The following is a 27190-nucleotide window of genomic DNA, read 5'->3' as shown; positions in this document are numbered from 1 at the left end:
TCCACTATTACCCTTCCAGGGGAGCAGCGCACCACCTGGATACGACACCAGACAGCACTGGTCGTCAATTGCTCCTGCCAGTCGCATGGGCGAGCCCGTCGCAGTGGGCCGTTACCCAGCAAACCGGGGGGAAGAAGCCCCCCGGCTACGGTTCCACACCGCTCAGAACATGCCAGACCCCGAGACCGGCCAATAAGTGACCTTTCCCAGAACCTTCAGAACCACCAAGTTGATAAATTTTATACCCCGTGACCGAGACTGCCTAGGTACAGATCCTAGCCAGTAGCTTCGCAGAGTTTTCTACGTCGACCCCCGGGGGGAAGAGATCAGGAGTATCTGTTTTAGAAAAATATGGTGCTTCAATGAATAAACAGGCCCGGTTAGCCCTGGTTTAGCAATTTGCATCCGTGCTGGGTGGGCCACTAAATCCTAACCTCCTTTTATTTTCAAAATGGCTCCTATAAACATTAAGTTTTTTTGAAAATGTTTCCTCATCTAAAAAAGTTGAAATAAATGTAAATGCAAATAAAGATAAAAATCTATCTTGATTTCTAGTTATTAACATAAAAAAAATCACCTTACCTATTACACAAATCTGTATAATCCTCAGTTGGTGAACCAAAGACTCCAGGATAGCTGTAGTCTGGAGATCTTATTGAAACTGCTTCTTCATCTCAATCTGTTAAGCTTCTGGGAATAAGAAGGTCTGGGCTAGTCAATGTGTCTCGGAGCACAAAACATTAAATCATATCAAGAAATTAAAATTGTCTCTGAGCAGTTCAATCAGAATAGTATACTGTACTAGGTGAATCAGCATGCACAAAGGCAATTAGTTAGTCGATACAAAGCACATAATCCTGACTTTTTATTCTCCTGTCTGCCAAAAGGTATTAAAGACAGGTAATTACAGAGACTTTACATGCCAAACCACTTACGATGCTTCCAAGTGCTTTTGCAATTGAAAGATGTCCCATCATGGTGAACTCATATATACGATGCTCGTCAAAGGCCATAGCAAAAGCAATTGCAGTGGCAAGCCTTTATGTGCAAACTACAAAAGGGAGCAGTTAACATTCTTTGTACTATGCCCAACATGAAAATAACGGAAAAAAATGATTAAAGCAACTAAACATATTTCATACGTGGAAAACTAGATGATTAATTCCTGAGAGTCAGCAACACAAAACAATTCCTCATGCCCATGCTGCAAAATAATTGAAATGTGTAGCCACCCAACCTATTGTAAGCATACAGCAAAACAAGCAACTACATGTTTACCATAGAAACTTGAAAAAACATTGGATAAAAAAGACTAAAGGATACTCAAAGTATTAAAGAGAGAAACATTCAGAAGTTCTGAAAAAACCAGATGTAAGCTCTTTTGAGGGCATTAGCTCACCTATCGGCCATCATTTGATTCATATAGAATTGATTTGGCATGCAGTAATGGCAGTAAGAAAGAACCATATTTTTAATTTTTTCTTTTAGCTTGAAGTAAAGTGGTTCTTGAAACGAACATTGTTCGATTTCCTCCCCCCCTCCTTCTAGAGCCACCAGCAAGTTGTTTCACTTAACTGATGGCTTCCTACTGCCGTGGCTTTTGTTGTTGGATGACTGCCTATACATATGAGCCGTAGAGCAGATGGTTACTGTGTCTCACAGAGGATGGTGGTGTGGTGGTGGTGTATTTAATTATGGCAAAGCACACTAGGGCTATCTGCCTAAGGGGAGGGATGTCTTCGTGGAGGAATTTCTAAGGGGAACTGGCTCGTATACACGTTACACATGGAGAAAACCACGAAAATGCCCATGCAGCCAGCCCGTTCGCGGGATTCGAACCTCGGACCGAAGTACCAGTGTTCAGCGACTTTACTGCTCGGCCGCTGGTGGGCTCGTCTCACAGAGGAAGAAAAATGTCTACCTTCATGCTTTGGCTAGACGAAAGATATATTTTTTTTTTTTGGAAATACCGCCAAAAGGAGGTTGGTGGCTGCCCTGCCTTGAATTTTTTAGCAAATGTTTTATTTTTAATTGTTTATCAAGCAATAATTTTATCGGTTTTTATTGCATTTTGACATTTTAATGTAGATTTATAAAATGTTAATTCGTTGGAAATCCTTAATAATACATAGAGCTCAGCTAGTCGACGATTACCTGGAAAGTGAGGCTATTCTTCGCATGGATTGACCAGTCAGTTCTCCTGAACTTAACCTTGTAGAACTTGTCTGGGAGGCTCTTCGGAGGGCAATTTCATCTCTCCATCACCCTGCGAGAACCATCCCAGAGTTAGAAACTGCTTTGCTGCAGGAGAGACATCAACTGCCATAGGGACTCTTCAGCTGCCTCCTGTCCAGTATGTCCTCATGCTGCACGACCTGTTTGGCTGTGAGAGGGGACCGCTCCTCACATAGACTCATTTTCAATTCGATATCAGAACATAGACATGGACATCCCTGCACATCCATCAGCTTTGCTGATAATCATGCATACATAACTTTTGAGTAGTACATCTCTTTCTCTGTTATAAATGTAATTTATACCGAATTTTTATTGAAATCTGTCCATTAATTTTTCAGAAATTCGATATAATCCACAAATCTTCTTAATTTTGCAAATAAGTATAAACATGCAATACATTCTACCAGGTCCTTCAAGATTTCCTTTGCAAGGAGATCCAGTAATCTATGTATCGATACCTGATGAAAATCCTTTGGAATATTTTAAACTTATTGCAGATGTTGAGTTTATTGAGCGTATAGTGAATGAAACCAGTCATTATGTCAGGCAGTATTTGTATCGAATTTGACTTAGTTTATCGTCTTGCTGTCAGGTGGACAAACACAGATGAAAGCGAAATTAAAATATTTTGGGTCTTATTAAAAAAACATCTTAAAGCCTAAGCTAGACTGGTTTCGGACAGCAATGTGAAAACTCAACATGCCTTTCATATCTAAAATTATGTCGGAGAAACAACATACATCGTTATAAAATTTCTTCATTTTAATGACAATTTATCTGATATGCAATCCGAACAGAATATATATTCTTGAAACTAAAGAAAATACTTGATATTTTCAACATCATGGATAAGAAATTTCAAACATTTTTATGTTCCCGAAAGAGATATTGGTATTGATGAGTAGCTGTTGCCTTACAAAGGATGGCTCAGTTGTAAACAGTATATACTATCCAAAAGGGCAAAATTCGGTATAAAAATGCTTCACCTTTGAGAGTCAACAAAGTGATTATATTTGGAATAGGTTTTCCTTATATATAACATAAATACAAACAATTTTCCTTTAGAAAATCCTTCAGGAATGCATTCTTCCCTTAGATGCTTCCTCGCATTTAATTAAATAAGCAATCAGCTCATACTCTTGCCTAGCAAATTTACACGTATTTATTTTTGTCTGAAATATTTGTTGCATAAACAATCCGCTTGTAGAAAAAACTTATTTTTCTGGCAGCAGCTGTCATCGTCATACATTTGGTAATAATATTACGTTTACTTATTTCTACGTCAAGCTATGAAAAATAGTTCATACACATGCATATACTTGTAATAAATAATTTGAATTTAACAAATACAAAAACATTATCTCATTCATATAAAGCTATTTTAATTTTTTAAATTATGAAAATTTAATTGTAAATAAATAAAATATTAAATATTGCTGCGGACTAATTTACAATATCATTCAAATTTAGAAAGCATATGTAAATTAAGCATCTTAATACATGAAAAAATATTTAATAATTAATAATGTTTAATAATCCATAGATTAATCCTAAAAACTTTAAAGAATTTTTTAAGACTAAATTCTTTTGCATTATTAAGTAAATAATTGTTGAGCAGGCAGAAGACAGATCGCTTCAAGCGAAAGTTGCCCCCAAACCTAACTCTTCAATTACTCAATTCGTGTTTCGTCAACCATATAGGCAGGGATAAAGAATTATTCAAAATTAAAACCTGGTGAACTGCCAAAATTAGAAATTTAAAAGTCTTTTGAGAAATTTAATAATTATTCCATGCCTATATGGTTGACGAAACACGAATTGAGTAATTGAAGAGTTAGGTTTGGTGGCAACTTCTCCTTGAAGAGATCTATCTCCTGCCTGCTGAACAATTATTCACATAATTTAGTATTAAAAAATTCTTTAAAGTTTTTAGGATTAATCTCTGAATTATTAAACATTAATAATTATTAAATATTTTTTCATGTATTAAGATGCTTACACTTAATTTACATATGCTTTCTGAATTTGAATGATACTGCAAATTAGTCCGCAACAATATTTAATCTTTTATTTGTTTACAATTAAATTTTCATAATTTAAAAAATTAAAACAGCTTTATATGATTGAGATAATATTTTTGGTGTTTGTTAAATTCAAATTTCATTCCTTGTATCTATGACGCAAGAGAATAATTTATTTTTATTTAACTTTATGTTAGTTTCTAATGAAACAATATCTTGAATGAAACAATAATATATTTTCACTATACTATGTTGAAAATATACGTTATATTGATTAAAAGTCTATTTTTTAACTAATATCATTACTGAAAGTTGAAGTTCACTCAATAATTATGCAGGATGATGTCGAATGAAATATAAACCTACTTTTTTTGGGGGGGAGTGAGGGGCATTGAAGGCTGACCAGCGTCGGAGGGGTAAGACTGCTAACATTAATAGTTTGAAAATCTCGGCGAACGGTCTGGTTGGCTGAGCCTTTTTATGGTTTTATCCACGTGTGATGTGAATACAAGCGAGTTTCCCTTAGAAAGTCCTTCACAGGAGCATCTTTGTTTGCTTTATCATAATCCAAATACCATAACTTTCTGCCTAAAATATTCACAGGCACTTAGCAAAATTATGCTTCTTTTATTTTTCTCTGAAGCCTTGGAAAATAGCTCATGCAGGTACATTCAGTGATAAGCAAATAATGCTTTTTTACTATTTAATTGAAAATATGTGTTACATTTAATAAAAGACTGATTCTTTTTCAATAATGTCGCTGAAAAGTTTAGTACACATAAAAATTAAACAGAACGATTATGGATGAGAGTCATTTCTCTGTCAGCTAAAGCTATCAGTTGAATAAACTTCTGGTAATTAGTTTAACCCTGTTATTGATCCCGTTGTTAAAACAAGAAGGCGAAATAAAGTTTTTGTGTTGTATTTATTTTTTAATAATGAAACATGACCAGTTTCCCTTAACCAGTCCTGCGCGAAAACATCCGTTTCCTTACACTCTTTGCTTGCTTTCCCTTATAACGTTGCGCGCCTCCAACTTGCACGCAACCAAGAGGTGACTGTGAAAACTTGTATAAAAGATAGAGCCTTGTGAAGGGTTTAAGTCCCTTTTTATTCAACGTAATAAATTACAATTGCGTGCTCTTGACGCTCACAGACTGTGCCAACTTGGCAGTCAAATAAAAATAATAACCTGAAAAGAAAGTAAAGACAAGATTCTAACTACGAGGCTCTCTAAAATAACTAACTCACCGCGTTTTACAATACCGCTGCTAATTCAGCAGACTTGAAGCTCACTGGAACGATTACCACTACTTCCCGCCAAGCACATAGGCCGCAACGCGGGGTTCTTGCAATTCTCGCTAACTACCTCCGCGCTCGCTAAGTAAGAATATCACACCGAACTCGTTTCCTTCTATTTAAATCAGAATACTTCCGCTGATAATTTGAATCCTTGCGCGTTCTACTAAAATTTACATATTCTGGCATTGGCAGTTCCAGGGGAAAGTAAGGCTTGACAGGAAAGATAGTTTAAACTTAAAATAAATGTTAGTTAAAATAAATATAAACCCTACACCCTGAATCGAACAATTTAAATTCACATGCATGTCGAAGATCATAAGCATACATATTTGCTTCACAATGTTATGCGTATTTAGATTTATATAAAACAACCGAAATTAGTTTCTTTAAATACATTCCGATATAAATATATATCTTTCACTTAAATTACTTATTAACTGAAAATATATGTAGTATTAAACAAAGGATTAATTTATGTCGGTATTAGAAACTGATTTCTTAAATGTGAAATATATATTTATACTTTTTAAATGATTTTTATTTAGAAAACTTTTCTCACAACTATTACACTTACAGCAATTGAAAGGAAAGTCCGCATTAATATTATAATATTTGGAACTTTGTTTTGGACAGTATACTTTAGAACAACGGTTCTCAACCTTTTGACTAAGCGTACCATCTAAACAAAAATTGAAAACCTTTAGTACCGCCACTACAAAGTTCTGCTACCACCACCACTCTTGAATAAAGCTCAGATCGCATAAATTTACGAGTGTTAGAGAAAAAAACCTCAATCAGAATGTTGAGGTTTTAATTTTTGAATTTAATAGTTAAAAAACTTTTCTTCTTTGCGTACCACCGGTTGAAAACCCCTGCTTTAGAATAAAGTACGAAACGATTGCAATATCACTTCCCTATTTCGTTTTCCCTAGCATTAACGGTAGTAAAATTGTGAATACTTCTTTCTTAGCAAGGAATTCTTTACTATATATTGACCGTAATCTTTAATATATATTGATATATGTAATTTTAAATCGGAAGTTTTGACGGAATAAAAAAGGCCTTTCTATGTGACTTCCAGATCAAAAGATATTAATGGCCCTCTGTAAAGGCACTACAGTCTTGCCACTAAAGTCCATGCCATGCCTGGGATTCACAGTCGAGTCTAATGACATGTGGAATCAGCATACTTTTAGCTGCTTGATCATTCTTAGTTTTTCATGCACTTTTTTTTTTTTTTTTTTTTTTTTTTGTGTGTGTGTGTGTGTGTGTTCTAATCTTTGAACAGTTAATTAAAAATCTTTGGAAAAAAGCAGAGAAAAATTTGAAATAATTTATAATTTGCATACTTTTATCTTCATCTTTTCTGCATCCTTTTATCAATGCATTTCTTATTCACTGATTTATTTGTTGTCTATTACACTAAACCAGATGTGACTTATACTTTTCTGTTTCTTATATTATAATAACATGATTTAGACAATATGAAAGAAATTAGAATAAAGAACAAAATTTGAAGTTTTTAAACATTTATTTATATGATAAATATTGTGTTTGCATATTCGGTAAGCTTGCGATAACAGTAAGCTGAATTAGCTACTGAGCATTCTTGAAAAGGACAATAAGAAAACTTAAATGAGTTTTTGATATGGATTCTTATTATGAATCTCTTGATAACAGCATTACTATAAAATACCGAATATATAATACGTTGAAAGGTAAGGTAAATAAGTGTAAAAAATTAATTGCCATCTTGTTAAAAAAAAACAAAGGTTCTCAATATAGTATAAATATACAAAGAAAAAATATAAACAAGCTAGAGACTAGTGGCAGATTGTTCGTGTATTGTGTGAGATTCAATATCTTTTAAATCTTGGAATCCTGAAGGCGTGATTCTGAACAGCGGCAAAGTTGACATTAAGGCTTCTACTGCATCATTTCGCTCCAGCTCTTCCAGTTTCATCAACAGTTGACCTACCGTACTATCTGGGCGCTTTAACCACTCTCCTAAAATGCAAGCAGTGGGGCTAAAAGCTGGATTGTCTCCCGGGTCCAGTTTTGGCAGTTTGTCCGTCATTCCTAAGAGAACACCCAGCATGCACCAATCTCTACCCATTGATTCTTGAGGATCCAGGATAGCGCAAAAGCACTGACAGCACAACAGCGGCAACTGCGAGGCATGCAAGTCCGAAACCAGTGTAACTACTGGATTTTGATCTTGAAGTAGAGCTGGTGAACTATCTGACCGTAGCACCTGGAGGTTGCTGCACCGATTCTGAAGCAACTGAGAGGCGGAACTCTGAGACATACTGCGAGGCAAAGGCGTCTGCTGCTGTGGTAAAGATCTCCGTCGACCGGCTGTTGTGTGCGGTAGCTGATTTTGGCGCTGCAACAGTGGACTTGTTTGACTATGCGGGAACATGGAACTTGAAACCGGGATACGAATTTGTGTGTTAAGCGTTTCTAGGTGTTCATGTTGTTGATTAGATGCCAATACTTCAGGAGTGCTGAAGAACAAAAGAGAAAGTAGAGTTTCTTTAGCATTCGTTTGTTCGTTAATAACTGTGCCATACACACCATCCCGAAGTAAGACTCGCATGGTAAGAATAGGTGAATAGGAAAATACTTGCTTCGAATGTGCTTGCAACTGTGAACTGCTGAGAACATGTCTTTCGATTAGAAGACCTGGGCACACATCGAAAAGCATTTGTTCTATAACACTGACCAAATCCTCCTGGAAAAAGAAGCTAAAAAGAGAAATAAAGAAAATTAAACACAAGAAAAAATACGCCAAAATAGCGTGTATTCATCTTTCTTACTTATCTTTTTTACAGTCTTGCTATATAAATTTTAATTCCATTTCAAGATAAAACGAAATGAGACGTACCAAATTCTTTTTTATAGATTAAACGTTTGTGGAATTTAACAAATTTCCTGGATTTTCTTTGAGTGGCGTATGTGCCATAATAAAGATTAATTGAAATAGTGTATATCATTTTGTTTTTGTGTTACAAGGAGTAACGTTAAAAGTATATTTGTCACAAGAATAATGAACGTATTTTATATATAATCAAGCCGAAAATTAACCATGACCAAGTGACGAACATTGCTTAGAAATTATATTGCTAACTTTGCTAAAACAAATTTACTGCTGTGAATATAATAATAATTTATACTGAAATAAAATATCCAAATTCTGTTAGTGAATCATGTAAGTTAAGATTTCAGTAACCAAAGATACAGTTACCTTCTTATCAAGCCATTCTAGTCCCTGTACATAGTCCTGGTGAGAAACGACGGCAATGAAGTATCTGAGTTGAGATGAGGTGCAATGTGAAAGTTCCTCAATATCTTCAATTTTTTTTCCTTGTGAAAAATGGAGCTAGTTTACCTCATTTGGAAGAGGAATTTTTGGTATATCATATGGAATCTGAATCGAATGACGCAGTCCTTTTAAAACCGACTCTAGATTTATTGCCAAATTCACTTTTAAATTATAAGATAACAAAAACAATTCTTTTTGAAAATTTAGATAATTCTTTTGTAATGTGAGACTTAAGAACATCTACAGCCTTATAGATTGAGGGGGGATTTTCCTGCACAGAACTGTGCTGCATTTCTTACAATGAAAGAAAAAAAAAATCTTAGATGGTCTAGAATTCCCTATGTGTGAACAAAAGGGAAAACTGGAGAATGTGAACTAACGTAAAACAGTATTAAATCAATTTGTGATCCTAGAAGCTGTGGCTTATTTCTCTTTTCGAAACCTGTGGAAAAGAATTTCGACAAAATAATTTGATACCATTCTTTTTTCCTCATTAAATAAAACTTATTATCGTTAACTCGTCATTATATGTTAAATACATTTTATTGACTATATTTGAAAACGTTTCGTTGGGACAGGGAATATTTTTCACTTACAGTAAGACCCCGCTTAACGCGGGGGATACGTTCCATCAAAGTAGAGCGTAATGCGAAACAGCGCTAGTTGGGGGGTCTGCTTTACTTTCCTACGTTCTGAGTACAGATGTTTGGCTTCATTGTCAGATTTTTCTTGTTTTTGATTCGTTTGATTCTCAGTTAAAGATAAAGTAAAATCCTGGAATTGGTAAGATTTAATTTGATGTTTTTTTGTAGGTCTATAAAATTTTCGGAGGAGGGAGGAGAGTTTACCTCGGTGCTTGCACCATGTAAGAAGTCATTCGGAATCTGATTTTTGAGCTAGAAGGAAAAGGAAAAAAAGAGTGTGAGAGTTTGACCCCTTGCGGGTATTGCTCTCGCGAGCTCCGGTTGTTGATTCAGATTTTGGAGCGGAGTCCGATATGGAGTGATTTGAGTTGCAACATTTTTTAAGTCTCGTAAGAGTGTGCGGGGGCTTTCGTCCTGCGGCTGGCTTCGGCCCAAATCAGGTCGGGATTGTACTGACTAAGCTACTAGAAGAGCATTTTCTTCTAGAAAGATTTAAAATAAAATACTAATTTCCAAGAGTACTTTACCTACAACTTTTAGCACTAATTACTTCTGGTATCTTCTTTATTCTTCGAGAACTCTCTGCTGTTATGAACATATGCTGTTGAAGGCGAATCATTTTAAAATCCGTGAGGAGTATCCGGTGCGGTGCGGGTTTCAGCTAATAATCCGGCTAAAGATGTATGATGCGGTAAAATCTACTGGTGTCGTCTTTCGTCGAGTTTCGGCTAATAATCTGGCTAAAGCAGTGTGATGCGGGAAATTCTACTTTACTCAGCAATAAGAGACTTATTGTAGAAGTTATCGTAAATTCTGGTCCGAGTGTCGAAGGTTTTGCCCGACTACAAACTCTAATAATCCGGCTAAAGCAGTGTGATGCGGGAAATTCTACTTCACTCAGCAATAAGGGACTTATTCTAGAAGTTATCGTAAATTCTGGTCCGAGTGACAAAGGTTTTTCCTGACTACTAACTGTGAGTTCCTTACTTTATTATTATTATTATTATTATTTGCAGGAATCATAGATTACTTGGCCGGAAAAAGTTAACTAATTATGCATTTTAGTGTAAAGGGAAAATTAATTTAATAATGGGAAAATTAGTTTAATAATGAGAAAATTGCTTTGTACCTTAAAGAGAATTTGAAATTGAGTTGTATGTTAATTTGGAAATTTGATCTTGATAAATGAACCTTTAAATTGATACATAATGTATAATATTAATAACTGTTGTATGTAATGGTAGTCTGGCCAGCTATCTAAAATTGGATATTCTAGAAATTAATAAATGTTTGTCTTATAATTTTATTGCATTTATTTATCTTGTGTGTATTATTTTCTTGGGTGGTCTGTCATGTCCCTCCATTTGTTTGAGCCCGGAGGCTTTTAAGAAACATGGAGTTTTTATTGAATTTGGATTATTGTTTACCTAGTGGGCTTCACAACGCGCCCTATTGTACTAACCCATTACCACTATATGATTGATCTTATGATATATTATGAATTTGATTTGTTTGGATTTTTTTTTTTTTTTTTGTTTGTTTTATCCGGCACCATGTGTTGAGTCAAAGTTAAAAGTCATAAAAATATAAAACACCTAATTTTTCAGAGATTTACCATTTCGCAGAGAAAGTTCTACAGAAAAGAAGTTAATAGGTTATAGTATCTGTTGGACAGTTTTCTTAATAGACTTAAAGACTATGAAACATAAAACCACTTCTGGAATATTAATAAAATCCATTTATTCATCAGACAACCCGTACCTATTTTCTACACAAGTTAGTCTTTTGAATTTAATTTACTGTTACTTTATTTTTCGTTTTGACGTTAGAAATTCTGTGTATCCAAAATGGCTCTATAATAAATACAAACATGAATTGTCCGGCTAGAATTTAATAAATTTTCTTCAGTGTCTCATAATGAAAGTTTTTTTTGCCCCATATACTTAATACTATTCTCATTATATGGTATGTCATTACTTTCGTGAAAAAAAGGATGATAACCAAATTAATTATAGTAAGGGGGGGATTTTATATCAGCTATTGTTATTTTATTGATTATGATATTTGGTTTAAATTCCGAAAAACAAAACTCTTTTTCTGACTACATAAATATGATAGACGTGCTTTAGAGCGTCGATTTATGCATTGATTAATACCATCTAGATGTTTACGACATTTTGTGCAATAATTATACAATGAGCTTTATAACTATGCAGGGAAGTTATAGTACTTCCCTGTATAGTTAGAACTCATAAGTAAACTGCATAGGGATTAATGAAAAACATAGTCAATTTTTATTCATAAAATCAGTTTTAATTAAAAAAGTATATATTAAGTACCATTCAGATCTCATGGAAGTTGGTCCTCTGACTTTAACTTCGAAGGCTGTGCCTTTATCATCCAGTGTTATCAGACCTTCCAATAATCCGCTACAAAACTTGCTGCCCCGGCACCATTGATAAAGATCACATTCTGGATCTGCGTGTTCTTTTGAAGATCGTCGTAAGTGCACCTGAATCAAAGAAATGACCGCAGTATCAGTAAAGCTTCTTCACTTTTAATCAGGATTTCAACATTGTTTACATCGGTTAGCTTAAATATCTAGCATTATTAATTAATCTTTCTTTGAAATTACATGCTTACGTTTTTCTCTCTAAGGAATTTTGTGAATGTTAGAGCCGTATTTTTATAGAAGTCGTCTAAATTTTCAAAGTGATGTGTGTGTTTGTTTGTTGTCGAGTCTATATTTCATAGAAGAATGGTTGCCAGAGTCTAAAGATTGGACTTCTACTTCCACCCCGATTTTGAGGGACAGCACCATGAAAGGTGATTCGAGGGTCTTCCGCCCTTCTTTTCTACCACCAAACCACACGAGAGGCTTTTGGCTCGCTATACTTTTAAAGTGCCCCCACGCCGCAAAGACTCTGTACATTTAGAAACATACATGATTTCTGCGGGATTCGAGCTGAGCTCTTCGGTACGGCAGTCAGAGTAACTAACCACTGTCCCGTCTGGGTGGCAAAGTGATGTGCTAGTTGATGAAATACTTTCCTCTGCAAGAATAACCTTTGATATAGACTACGAACTAAAACAACTTTTTCGGGAAGAGACGGAGAAATGGTAAAACACTGTTCAAAATTGCATCTTATACGAACTAAAATTTGGTTAACTGCAGCTTAGAAGACATCAGGTTTTTGCAAATAAGATTCTAAAGACAGAAATTTAAATAAATTAATTAATTAAATTAAATCAAAATTAAACTGGTGACAACAAAAGATCTAATCAAAAAAGAAACATGCTCATTTAAAATTGATTTCACTATATAAAGAAAAGTCTTCGCTCCTTTTCAATAATGTTTCTGTACCTGAAAATGAGGAATCTCCATCAGGCGATAACCATTAACGTTTTATTCACAATCTACATCAATCTAAGACTGTTTTTTTTTTTACCTAATTTTCAATTGATCAATTGAAAATATGTTAGATATAGAAGTTTAAAAAAAAGATGAATTTAAATGCAAAAGAATTCTTTCTCAGCTATTTTATTCAAACTATCTAATTACGCTTACTTCGCTTTCATTGTTTGTACTGAAATCTGTTGGTACAAAACAGCTTTTCTTGCAAAAAGTAGCCCGATCAATTAAATATGATGATTCTGGTAACTGTATTTTCTTGGATACCCTGCTGTTGTTAAAACATTTTATATTCTTCATATCGACTCTCGAGACCTAGTTCCATCCTGCATAATTTTAGTATCATCCAGAGTCGTAGCTAGGGTTTTCAGCGCCCAAGGACAACTGAAGATTTCGCGCCCCGTACTGCTTGACAAGGATGGAAAACAAATGCCCCCTTTGCCCCCTCTAGCTACGCCCCTGGTATCATCTGTAAGGATTATTTTAATTTTCTAACAGCTATCTTTAATTTTGAAACCCTTTCCTTTAAATTATTGTTTTCCATCTACAACTCCCTGCCAGAATGAGATTTCAATATCACATTTTATGTAAATGAAGTAGAACGAGTATTTAATGGGAAGTTCAGTCACTTCCTGTAGAAGAGCTCAGAAGTTCTCAGTAAAGCGTGTTCTTCCTTTGGGCCACGTCGTTGCTTTGAGGCTATCTTATTACTTTTAGCCATAGTCTTACGTACCTTCACCGGTGAGGTTGAAATTACGGGCCAACTCGATTAGTTATTTCTGCACAGCTTCGGCTACAGTTTAGCTAGTTAGAATTAGTTAGCCCAAGTGGAGGCTTTCCTGTAAGCCTGAGAGGGAATAACTGTAATATTTCTTTGAGTGAATAAAAAGGTATTTTAACCCTTCTTTGGACTTATATTTTATAGCTGCAAGAAGACCAGCGAATAGTCGCTCGACAGTTCACTAAAGTTCTAGTAGCCAAGGACACGGAAATAAACTAAAACTTTGTACAACTAACTGTTATATTATCGGTGTGAAAATCACTAGTCTAAAACAACAAAAGCATTCAAACTTTTTCGTCACGAAGGAATTAAATTTCTAGAAGTTATCGACAATCGTTTTCAAAGTTTGGCAATATCTTTCATTAGTTCTCGTCAATCTAACCTTGATCAACGCCAAAAGCTCTATTTAAGGTTCTTGATACAGCACCCTATAAAATGAAGAGTATAATGCTTAAAAATTCTATACTAAAATTAGCAGCAATACCTGTAATCTAGAGAACAGTGAACCTAGTAAATGTTTGTGCTTGCTGAACAGCCTGACTCCACCATAAGCTGCGTATTGTGAGGGGGCTGGCTCCCACAGTCCTTTTAGTGTTCCAACTAAATTAAAGCAAGGAAACTCGTATTCAATATCACCTTCTGATTCGCATTCAGTGCACAGTTGTAAGGCTTCTAAGACCTAAAAGGGAATATTTACTTCAAATTTCATTGCAAGACTCTTATTACCATTTAAAGATATACTATATCATAAAAAAAAAAGTTATAAAAGCCAGTCACAGATTCTTCACACTTATTTTTTTGCAATTTCCTTGAAAGTTATTTCAGTAAAATTATAAGGTTACTATTATTTTGCATTAATCAGTTATTTATGATTTCAGTTCTTTACTATAAGTCCTCCTTTCAGTTTGCTCACAAAAAATGTAAACGAGTTGGAGAGTATTTAAGCTGATGTTTATGGACTGTAAGGCAGAGTGTATTTCTGCCTCTCGAGGCTACCTTACTTTAGTTCTGCCATCTCTAATAAGTTTGTAATTATTCGGCTGTGCGTTACTGTCTGCCGACATTTAAACTGTTCTGCCGGTTAGAGTTTTGACCAACTTCAATTTAAATTCACTTGTGCAGTCTTTGACTACTAGCCTACGTTTTAGTTTAAATTTCAATGTTACTTTGGTTACATCGCCACAAATGGTGGTTGATTTCTGTGAGAACAAGAAGTGCATTTATATTCCAAGTTGAGTTGAATAAAAAAGTTATTTATGCTCCCAAAGCAAATCAAACTCTATAAACTTTCGAACAATCGAATTTTACAGTTCAAATAAAATTTATCGATAGAAATACAAAAATTTCGATGCATGTAATATAAAGTCAATTAGTCAGTTACTAGTTACTGCTGTTTTAAAATGTAGGTTCACGTTACTGCTTAAATATGACTAAGTCATAATTATAAACTTTTAACAATGATAGAAGCATTTACAGGGCAAGGCTCTGAGGATTTACAGTCTAAGCCAGAAACAAGTGCAACCTTAGATCTAAGCCAGTTTAGCGTCCGACAACAGATACGAGCGTCAGATAGGCCCCCCGCGGTACATACTGTACCCGTGTATCAACAAAGCACGTATCCTACACAGACAGAAAATATTTATCAGATTCACAGAAAAAGAAAGCATGAGATGGATTGTTGAAGAAAACGCAGCTACGGGAAAGCGAATTAAATAAATTTTCAAAGAACGTTCAAAAGGGCAATGGGTTTGGGGAATAACAGTGTAATGTAATGATACAAAGAACAGAGTGAACTGCTGTAGTGAAATCGAAATAAAACTCCAGCTAACTGATTCTGACAAAAATTCCTGAATTTCCAACCACAAAAAATAAATAGAGTCTAAAAATGTATTAAAAAATAAGGGAAGTTTTACAGCGGTTTTAAAATTTTGCATATGCTCTAAGTGTTTTGAAACGGAACTCAGATGTACAGGGGCTTTCCGTGTTGCTGTTAAATGGAAAGTTATGCACATAATCATAAACTGACACATTATCCTAAATTGCCAATACTTCAGTACGCGGACGTACTTCAGTACATGTACGGTAAGGAAATTGGAACAAAATGTGTCAGTTGCACTAAGAAATTGTGCATGGCAATGTCTATAATCACGCCAGAAAGGAAATTTTCGAAATTAAAAAGGGGATTAAAAAAACACTTATTTTAGAAATTCAGATACCAAATATGTGCAAAACGTTGCCTTTTAGTAAACATGTTTACCACACAAAATTTCTATTCGTCATTATCTGATGACTTTTCGCGGGTATTCTGCAGTGTTCTGTATGAAACTGTGAGCAAACGCTTAAATTATGAAAAATTTTGCACACGCTGGATACCGAAAATATTGAAACAGGTGCGCAAAATCAAACACTTAAATAGTGCTTTTAGCTTTCCTTTAGTGGTACTGTGAGGATGGTGATGATTTTTTTAGCCAAATTGTTACAGGCGACGAATCTTGGGTCGCCAGAATCGAAGCAGTAATCCATGGAATGGCGGCATTGATCATCACTCAAGACAGTGAAGTTCAAGCAAACAGTTTCAGTTCGGAAAATCACGTGTTCTGTGCTTTGGGACAAAAAGGGGGTGCTGCTTGGGAATTTTTTGCCTCAGCAAAATAAGTTCTACGCTATATTTTGAGACCTTACACAGAATGCAATGTGCAATCCAAAACAAGAGACATGACATGCTGAGCAGGCAGATCGTTTTGCTTCCCGACAATGCCTGTCACACGTGGCTAAACGAACTCAAGATCTCATCGCGTCATTTCTCTAAGAACAATTTTATTCATAGCCCCGATCTAGCGCCCAGTGACTACCACCTGTTCCTGCATTTAAAGAAGCATCTGGGCGGTCTTCGTCACAACGATGAAGATGAGGTCAAAACGACCGTGTTGGAGAGGGTATCAAATTAGATGACAAACTTCTATAAAGAGGGGACTCAAAAACTGGTTGTACGATAAAGTAAGTGCCTTAATATTGGAGGAAATTATGTAGAAAAATGAACTGAGGTTTAGGCTTTCATATAAAAATAAAATTAATAAGAAAATTCTATTTGTTTCTTTTTTATTTCCAAATGGTACTTACTTTAAAAACATGCCATGTACAAAACATTCAAACTCTCGACTTAAATCTATACCATCTAATTTGAATTCTGCTGAGGACTACAGAAAGAAGAAGTTTTAGTAAAGGTTTAAATAACAATAATTGGTTACTTAACGTAAAATAGTCCACAGTGTCATAACAGAGTGGAAAAAAAAAGGCGATAATTCCTTATAAGCTTACTCTGCTTCTCCAAGAACGCTTTGTTCTTGAAATTTTAAAATATCGTTGAATGCGTTTTTCTGATTTACATGAAAAATTTTCTTTAAACTAAATTGCAGATAAATCTCTTTCTTTAGGTTTGGGACTGGCATCGTGTGCGTATACTATGCATTAACGAATTGTCTAACCACATGACTTATTCAGCACTGTCTATCATGTCAAGTAATTCAATATGAAAAGTAACAAAAGCCCAAAATTTCATCCAAACGGAATACCTGCCACGTAATTATGGGAACTCATCATAAGAATCATGAAGCGATCGTCAGTTAATGCAAGTCAGCCACTGTTTGAAAATACAGAAATCTTCATATGAGTACTTCATGAAGTGGCGTAAAAATGCCCGCACTCTTAATTCAGATCAGCTTCAAATTCTAAAAAAGCAACCTTTATGCTTAGGTACTGCCATGCAAATAGGGTTAAGTCTGCTAGTATGACCAGCAAAGCAAATCAAGTTTCTACTTGCTTAGCTGGGCTTACACCTTAATAAAGTTTGTTTCTATTTAGTTAGAAAATGATCTGTATAATGGTGTGACCTTTATGACCGGGCACTATTAATAAAAGCCCTCGTTTTTCTCGCGCTATCTTTATTATAAATAAATATAAATAATTGTAAAATATAGAATGTAAAATAAGTGAAATTAACAACAGATTTCAATTTACTGTGGGTTAAATCTTATAATAGTTTAGCTCAGACATCACTATGTGTGTTACAATTGAAACAGAAATTGATAAATAACAGCTAAGTAATATTCCAAAAATGGGAAATGCAACTTTCCGGAAATGTAATATTACGTAATTAATGTGTAAGATATTAATGAAAAATATCTAAGGGCAATTTATGGTTATCGTCTACAACTATCATAAACTCGAGGGACCCTAATAACATATCAATATGACTCATTGATAAGACTGATCAAACGCGAATCTAATTGCAAAGAATTCTGAACATTTGCATCTTTAATTGGATTTTGATGAAGCGATCTAATTTTGGACATGTGTGTGACTTTTGCCAATTTTTTGTATATTTTTAGATAGGACTGAGAAAATAGAATGTCCGCGATTTGCAATTAGTTTACTAAAGTAGGTAAAATAATTTATGAATATTAAAACTCGCAAGTAATATCAATAATCATTACCAACAATCAGTATCAACAAACTTCTCACAAACAATATCAGTAATCTCTAAAATTAATGTATCTATCATTGTATCTCACATAAGTAAGTAAATTTGTTACCAGTAAGAGCTTTTGACCATCTGCTTCGGGAAACAGCAGCTGTACATCGTCCGCTGAATAAATTCCTGTAAACCGTGCTCGATCCAGATTCTCTTGAGACAGTAAATATCCCAAAATGGGGCCACACAACCAGGTGGGATCCAAAACTATTATATCATTCGTCTCGCACGCTACATACACAACCTTTGAAAAGAGAATGGATTCAATTAGATATTTATCAAATAGAAGAATTTAGATCAGATTTACATGTACGTAAGTTATTTCCAGAGTTCTCTGTTTCATTTCCTAGAGCTTCCGCAATGCCATCGGCCAGAGAAAAATCAGGATATGTTTATGCAGTTATCCCGTGCAATATTGTTCAGTCCATTCAGTTGTTTGACTGATAGTGACGCATTTTTGCAACCATGGAAGTACGAAGAGAATTCATCATTCTCATTCTCATTCATTCTCATTTTCTTTTTGTGGAAAGATGATGTGAAAACTTCAGAAATTTTTCAACTCCTGCGATGAGCCCCGTTTCCACATTTCTATTTCCACATTTGAAAAAGCTGTTACTGATGTTCGATTTGAGAGTTTAACCGTGCCATAAATAGGTGGATTAAGGAGACACTGGATAATATTCTTTGAAGACGACTTAAGAAATTAGTTTTTCGTTCGAATAGCTTACTCAGAAATTTTGTAAAACCGCAGTACTTTACTTCGCTAGTGCATTTTAATAAGAATTGAATAACTCTTGACTTTGCCTTGCCTTTTCTATACTTTCGCCATCGGGTGAGCGGTATGATTTCATCCTAATTGACTTAATTACCGCCCGCGAATGACCTTAGGACATAAAATTGAACTAGCTGGTAAAAATTCTATGTAATTCTATGCCAGTATTAAAAGAAACGATCAATCTGATAAGAAATGGCTGCGATTTGTTTTGAAAATGTAAAAGTTCAAGTAAAAGGTTACCAGCGAGGATATTTCGTTTGACATCGGTTGTACCATTACTGGCGAGTTTATCGCTTGCGCCGGCAAAACGGAAAAGTACCAGTTTTTTATCTTGACAACTATAACGATTACTACACTTGTGTTTGCTTTGTGAATGCCAGTTTTACAACTAAAATCTAAAAGAGCTTTTACAACTTCTGAGTTCAAAGCAAGTAATTCTGCTTTTAGCGAATTTTAGTTTATTCGATTACGTTTTCCCTTTCGATTTTTGAAAACGCTCTTGATTTAAAAGTTTTTATTGATTAGAAGATCACGATGTGGCCATAAGAACTCTATTTGAAGATCCCGACAGGCCCATGACGGACATTAATACCGACGTAAGATTATTTCTGATTTTTTTAGACAAATTATAAGCAATTATTTTGATTGCATTTTAAATAGCTGTTTATTTTCATAGTTATAAGCGAGATTGATCAAATCCTTTTGAAAAACACCTTGTATCACCTGGCGGGTGTCAGATTTGAGGTGTGAATGTTTTCTTAATTTAATCTAATTATTTTTAGTTCTTCGATTTTATTACAATATTTTTTCTTAGTACTGGAATGAATGTGTTTTTTATTTTCATCATCAACCTGAGAATTAGACTCTGCTATATTGCCGGTTCCAATGAAAGTTCTGTAAGTATTTTCTTTATCATGATTTTATAATGATCTGATTTTTTTAAAATCATTAATACGTTTGATAAAAACATAACTAAAAGAGACAGAACAACTATTTTTCATTTTTTCCACCAGCTTTATGAGGCTATTTTGCTTTCGTTTAGCTAGAATCATAAATATCAAGCTAAGAAAGTTACTTTCCATTTGCCTGTGTGGATATGGAATGCCTTCCTCAAGATGAATAAAGAGTATTGATGATTCATATCCATATAAGGTTCGTGAATTTTTAACCTACAGCAGAACGAAACTATAATGGTAGGACCACTTCAAGTAACCCACACGAAGTAATTTTATATTAAAGGTTGAAATAACATTTATCTATGTTGTTCAATATAGCTTTAATATTCTTTTTTTGGTAACGCTTAGAAACAAGTACCAGGTAACCAAGTAAGTTCGTGGGGTTTTTTAGATCAGTTACTTTTGGCGCATTAGTGTGGTCAGATTGATTCTGATGACATCATACGTGTACACTCCTTTCAAACCTTATTCAGTAGAGAGTTGTTTAATGCATAGCAAGTTTCGCTATCGGTTTTGCAGGAAGCGCAATCTTCAAAGAACACTGTCGTTGGAAAAAGAGATTTTGAGGCTTATTTTGCTTTACGAGTACAAATTTAGGAATAAAGATGCAGAGGCAGTTAAAAGAATATGCTCCGTGCTTGAAGAGACATTAGTGAGTGAACGGACTACTCAAAACTACTCAAAAGTGGTTCAGCCGATTTTCTTCTGAAGACGACAGCCTTGAAGACAAGCCTCTTATTGGTCGTCCATCCACCCTCGGCAGGGTCTAGCTGCAGGATCAAATCAACTAGAATCCTCATCAAGCCCACCAGGAACTTGCACACAGGTTTGTAGTATCCGATGAAACAATTCGATCACATCTTCATAACCTTGGGATGACATGGAAACTAATCAAGTGGGTTATTCATATCCTATCGGAGGAGAACAAGCTCCAGAGGTTGAACATTTGCTTGCCTTTGCTGTCGCGCCAAAATAAAGACTCGTTCCTGGACCAAATCTTCATGTGACGAAAAATGGATCATGTATGATAATCGGAATAGGAAACATAATTGGTCCACATTTGGTTCGGTTTCATTGGCCCCTAAACGGGGCATTCATTAAAAGAAGGTAATCCTCTGTGTTTGGTGAACCAGAGCTGGCATATTCCATTTACAAAGCGGAAAAATCATAACTGCAAAGAGTTTCAGCTGCACTGGTCAACAGAAGAGGATTTCTACTTCTCCAAGATAATGCCAGACTTCATACGGCAAAAACGCTCAAAGAGGTGATTAAAACAACTGGGCTGGGAGTTCAACTGGGGGAAGTTCTGCCAAAATGTTTCTAATCCCCGGACATCGCTCCATCTGACTATTACCTATTTTTGGTCATGGATAGCCACTTGCGGAAAAGCAGTTCTGAAAGCTTGATGATGTCACAAAAGCTGTACCACAATTTTTGGACTTCAGAAAACAAGATTTTTTTTCAAGAAAGGGTATTTATAAGCTTGTATCTCGTTGGCAACATGTAGCTGAAGGCAATGGTGACTATTTCAAAGAATGAAATGGGTGTTTAAGATTTTCGTGGGCCCTTTTTAATGAGTTGACGAAAACCGCAAAAACTTTCTTAGTTACTTAATAATATATCCCGTCATCATTTAAAGAATAGTGTACATGAAATTCACTCTTTTGACAGATACCACTATTCCTCATTTTCGCGTACAGTATGCTGATAATATTTGTTTGCGGTATGAAGTACGTATAACTTCTAAAGAAAGAAACAATGAAGTAGATCATTTTAAATATTCGGAAATAACTAGCTTTCAGATTCCTTGATTTAATAATTTTTTCCTAACGGTTTCAATTAAATTTCGAAGCACAATTAATATTGTTGCATGCATACGGATTCGTAATAGATTGAATGGACTCAGAACCGATGATAGCTTGATGAAATTAATTTTATCAAAAAGAGCACCTTAGAATTTTGGAACTTTTCACAAAAGCACTCGAACAGCTCTTCCTAGTATCACAGAGAACAATCAGCAGTTATACTACAAACTACTGAGAACGTTTAACTCAGCGCGATGTAAAGCGCATCTAAAACGCAAAGTTCTCACGGAGATCTCAAAACTCCGAAGTCGCTCTGAACTAACAACTGAGAAATTGATGCTCTTTCCGATCTTATATAGTTTTTCCTGGCCGCCGAGAAATCTTTAGTAGCTTCCATTTCTCGAAATATGGTAACTCTCGAACACTGGAACTTCACTTTTCGAAACATTGGAACTACACTTCTCGAACACTGGAAAGCATATGAGGGCCGGATGAAGTTACAGTTACATACAGGAATCAATCAAAATACCAGCCCGCCAGCGGCCGAGCGGTAAAGACGCTGAACACTGGTAGTCGGTCCGAGGTTCGAATCCCTCGAACGGGCTGGGTGCATGGGCGATTTCGTGGTTTTCCCCATGCGTACATTGTAAAAAAAAAGTTCGCTCTTTACAGGCAAAAGTTTTGTAAAGTTACAGAAATCAAAAAGTTACACAAGAATTTCTTTTAATGGTAACAGGTTGAAAGCAAACTGTGGCGGGTAAAGCTGATTTGCCTGTAGCATTACAGATAATGTTTCAGAAGCCGAGCGGAAGAATCACGTGACTGACTGGAAATTAAGACAATCAGGAGAAAAGTGTTTGAAAGCTAGTTGCAGAAAAAAACATGGCTGAATGCATGTTGTTTGTATAGCGCAGGTAAGTAAGAAAAAGTTTACAATTACTGTTTGAAATATTTTTTTGTTCATTTTATGCAGATTATTCTCATGCACTTTGCACTGTTATATGTAGTGAGTAAGTATTTAAACGTTTAAGCTTTGCGATTAATTAATATCAGTGTTCGTAATGTCTAATGAGTTGAAAGAGTGCAAAATATTTATTCCAAATGCAGATCTAATAGTAGTATTTTGTCATTGTGCATCCGATAAATTACGTCTTGAATTGCCCGTATTATTATTTATAACTAATTATTCCAAAATTTAACCACTGTTGGGGTATTTAATTGAAACGGTAATGTGGTTGTTGAAAACAAAATTAATCATGTTAGCGTTCGTTTGCAATCGTCTGACCAAAGAACGTTTGACATCTTTTTCCCGGCAGGTCTTGCGAGAAAAGTTTATGTAAACATTTAGAATTCTGAATGCAATGTATATATTTTTTGCTTACTAGGTTTAGTTTATTCTTTTTCTAGGATTACCTAATTAATTATATTTGGTTTATAATTCAGTCTAATATGTTTGTGTACGAGTGTGTTATGAAGTAAAATTACAAAAACTTGAACAACGCGGTCGAGAATCTCATTTATTCTTTAGTGTAATAATATTATTTTTTCAATGGTATTAATTTCTTACGAAAATGTTTTAATTCCAAAATGAAGTAATTATATTGATTAAAAATATGTCGCATCATACTTTTCGTAATGTTTTGTTTTACTAACTAAATGCAACTTAATTATTCCATATCTTTTATTAAACCAATATCAACAGGGTAAAGATGGAAATGACCTAAAATATTTTTCTAAAAATTCGTTAAACTAGTTATAAAAGAAAACTAAAATTTTGTACATCATTTCCAAAAATATCATTTCATTAATATTTTATAAATTAAAAAAATTATTATATTGTATATATAACTACCATTGCATACTTATAAGTTTTTAAACATTTACTGTAGAATTTATGTTGATTTTATTTTGCCCAATTTTAATACAGTTTTGAAGTATGATAGTCTAGTTACTAGGATAGCATGAATCTGCTAATACAAGTTTGATACATTTCTTGACAAATGTTTCTCTTATTATTCATGTAATATAATATATAAATCATAAAATAAGTTTTCTTAAAAATAAATTATGATTGTTTTTGGAATTTAAAACAATTCTGTATCTGTATATTAGTATTAAAAATAAAATAATAATAAATTTTTAATAAAGCATTGATTTTAGCATTAACAATTGTAAATATATCTATATCTATATATATATATATATATACACACATGAATAAATGGAAATGAAAGCTACTTTTCCTTACAAAGCCGTCCATGAATATATATTTCCCTTTAGGCTGATAGCCTTGCATGCTTTTCCATATTCTATCAATCCAACTGATGCAAATATGCAGAAAATTTTACTTTCTTTGAAAATTAATGCAGGAAATAAAATTCAATGCATTTGTAAACTACATTAGTTCTTTTATAGCTTGGCATTTAATTGTCCAATGATTTACTAGTCCAAACTAATGCAGAATTCAGATATTGTTCAAATAGAAGAGAATTAATAAGGTCTGATTTTTAGACGTATATATGAAGATTTATTTTTTTAAATATTATTTTAAGTCAACCAAATTAATTTCAAATTTAAGTAAGTATTCATGCCTTTCAGTAGCATTATTTTTGGAAATCTTAAATTAAATAACTGAATGCAATATTTCTTGTTAATAAAAGAAAAGCAATGTTATGAAAGACTAGCGAAGTGGATTTGCAAGTTCTAATTACGAAAGGTCCCATGCTCTAAGGGGTCATTTTTAAAACTACTTAATTAAAAAAAAGTATTTAACGTAAAACTTCCAACTTCACACATGTGGAATATTAATTCTATATATTTTATCTCATTTTATTGATTAATTTCATAGCATTTAGTGTGACACTAGTAGAAATCATTTATTAAATTTTATGCAGTTTCTAATCTATGTTTTGATTTAGTTTTGAATTGCGTTAGGTTACATAAGATTTAAAATTATGTAAGGTACAAAAACCTTCTGCATCTATTAATATATACTGAAGTGAATGAAATTATGCCAGTGAAATTTTTTAAAATCAAAAGCAAATTTCTGTGGAAAATTAAAGTTATAAATTGTAAATGCAAACAAAGGAATGAATTTCAAAGTTATCAAATAAGCCAAAGTGTTGGTAATTTTTGCAGTTTTGCAGAAGAATTTTTATACTGTGCAGAATGGGAATATGATGTTTGGTTTTGTTAGTATTAATTATTACAACTGAAGTATTGCAACTTAAACACGTAATTTAGCTTAAAATTTCTTTGAACTTAATTTTCTAATTTATTTTGATCATGTATATGCCTCTATATATAGAGAGAAAGAGGAGTTATATTTACTTGCAGACATTTTCCTCCTTTTTACTAATATTATAGTATGAAAATCAAGGGGGAAATTAAGCAATCAATTTAATTTTGAAGGATGTGATTACAGTAAGAGCATAACCAATCAAAAATATTCATGAATGAACTACTGGTAACTATTATAGTATTATTATATAAAAGAAACCTACATTCCAATAGGAATGCTTAGTAACATTAACATTTGAGTACCTGATAATAATAATTTTCATTCCTACTTCCCTATACCTTGAATTTCATTCTTATTATTGCCCACTGCTATTCCCTAGACCTCAAAGCATTTAATGCATCTGGAACTGCAATTTGTGTCGTCTTCTACAGCATGCAAGTTATCACCACTCAGTTTGTACTACCACGAGCAATGATCTTCAGAATTACCGTATTGCATTGCATATTCCACCCCACCCAGCTTTAGAACCAGATTCTGAAAATTAAAAAAAATATTTGCATAATTTTCCCCCTTTTAATGCATTTAGAAAATGAATATTCCAAGATTTTAAAATGGATTTATCGACGTAATGATTGTTTTCGTCATACTAACAAAGGCAAACTTTTGTACACTAAAGGCCCCGTTGAATCTTTCTCTTCTAACTGTTGAATATTATGTCAGCCTAATACAAAAAATGATCTTTGATAGTGTGTAGGGTTTATATTTGTTTTAACTAACATTTATTTTAAGTTTAAACTATCTTTCCTGTCAAGCCTTACTTTCCCCTGGAACTGCCAATGCCAGAATATGTAAATTTTAGTAGAACGCGCAAGGATTCAAATTATCAGCGGAAGTAGTATGATTTAAATAGAAGGAAACAAGTTCGGTGAGAGAGAGTTATTCTTACTTAGCGAGCGCGGAGGTAGTTATAGAGATTTGAAAAACCCCGCATTTCGGCCTATGTGCTTGGCGGAAAGTAGTGTTAATCGTTCCAGTGAGCTTCAAGTCTGCTGAATTAGCAGCCGTATTGTAAAACGCGGTGAATTAGTTATTTTAGAGAGCCTCGTAGTTAGAATCTTGTCTTTACTTTCTTTTCAGGTTAATATTTTTATTTGACTGCCAAGTTGGCACAGTCTGTGAGCGTCAAGAGCACGCAATTGTAATTTATTACGTTGAATAAAAAGGGACTTAAACCCTTCACAAGGCTCTATCTTTTATACAAGTTTTCACAGTCACCTCTTGGTTGCGTGCAAGTTGGAGGCGCGCAACGTTATAAGTGAAAGCAAATACCAACTGCCATTCACTGTGCAATTTTGCCATATCAGCTGCATATTCACCTTCTTTAATTATTTATGTATGATTTGAGGCCTAAGGTGTTTCAAGAACAACAATGAGAATGAGAGAAATTCAAATTATAAAGAAATGAGATAACTTATTAGATGTTGCAATTATGTGTATTCTTATTGAAATAGAGGTTTCTTTTAAAGAAATAATATCGCGGTAGTAGTAGTTTATCCATGATTACCTTTCATTTGTAATATTCCTACTGTGACTGTGTCCTTTGGAAATTAAATTATTCGTTTAATTTTTCCCTCTCAATTTTCGGAAGATAAAAGTAGTAAAAATAAGTGGGAATATGGCATCAAGAGCATTAGATATCCCCATTTTCTAGAAGGTGTTTACTATTATTGTTTCATCAGTAATAGGCCATGCACCCAAAATCCACTAGCAAATCAGTTAGTAAGATGAAAACGACCACTATGCGGACGAAAAATTTAGGGTAACTTGTTTTGTGAGCGCCTTAAGGAAGACAAACATTACATAAAACATTAAAACGATTTCAGAATCCTGTTGCTAAAAGAAAGCTAGGGGGAAAATGTTGTCCGAGTCCCAGTGATTCATTTGGACCAATATGTAATATTGTTTTAGAAATTTAAGGTAATAAATATAATATTTTTCGAATGCTAAAACAGTTCGAGAAATTTATTCAAGTTCTGAATTCTGAATATAAGTACACTGTATATTAATTATATTTAATAACTATGGTGGCTTCATTTATGAAAAGATTTCCATACTGGCTGTTTTTGTACAATGAACCTTCTCTAAGCTAGCTATGCGTG

General features: G+C 34.1%; 1 protein-coding gene across 7 annotated transcripts in view; it reads right to left on the bottom strand.

Annotated features, from left to right (window-relative positions):
- Positions 1–7073: 7073 nt before the first annotated feature.
- The window catches only part of LOC118205610 (death-associated protein kinase dapk-1-like), a 154050-nt gene continuing 133933 nt past the window's right edge, over positions 7074–27190 (bottom strand). For 6 of the 7 annotated variants that reach the window (XM_085810997.1, XM_085811002.1, XM_085810999.1 and 3 more), the window contains 4 exons: positions 18316–18498; positions 14208–14402; positions 11870–12042; positions 7074–8308 (listed from right to left, as the gene is read on the bottom strand). In XM_085810997.1, coding sequence (XP_085667123.1) covers positions 7378–8308; positions 11870–12042; positions 14208–14402; positions 18316–18498 — 1482 coding nt within the window. In that variant the 3' untranslated portion in view covers positions 7074–7377. The remainder of the gene's footprint in view (positions 8309–11869; positions 12043–14207; positions 14403–18315; positions 18499–27190) is intronic. The other variant, XM_085811001.1, reaches the window with a different exon arrangement.

Source organism: Stegodyphus dumicola, chromosome 2, assembly GCF_044657685.1.
Source record: "Stegodyphus dumicola isolate Sdum_Otavi_A_Nest chromosome 2, ASM4465768v1".
In the NCBI taxonomy this organism is placed as follows: domain Eukaryota; kingdom Metazoa; phylum Arthropoda; class Arachnida; order Araneae; family Eresidae; genus Stegodyphus; species Stegodyphus dumicola.
The sequence above is the reverse complement of the archived record's forward strand: the minus strand, read 5'-3'. Positions and strand labels throughout refer to the sequence as shown.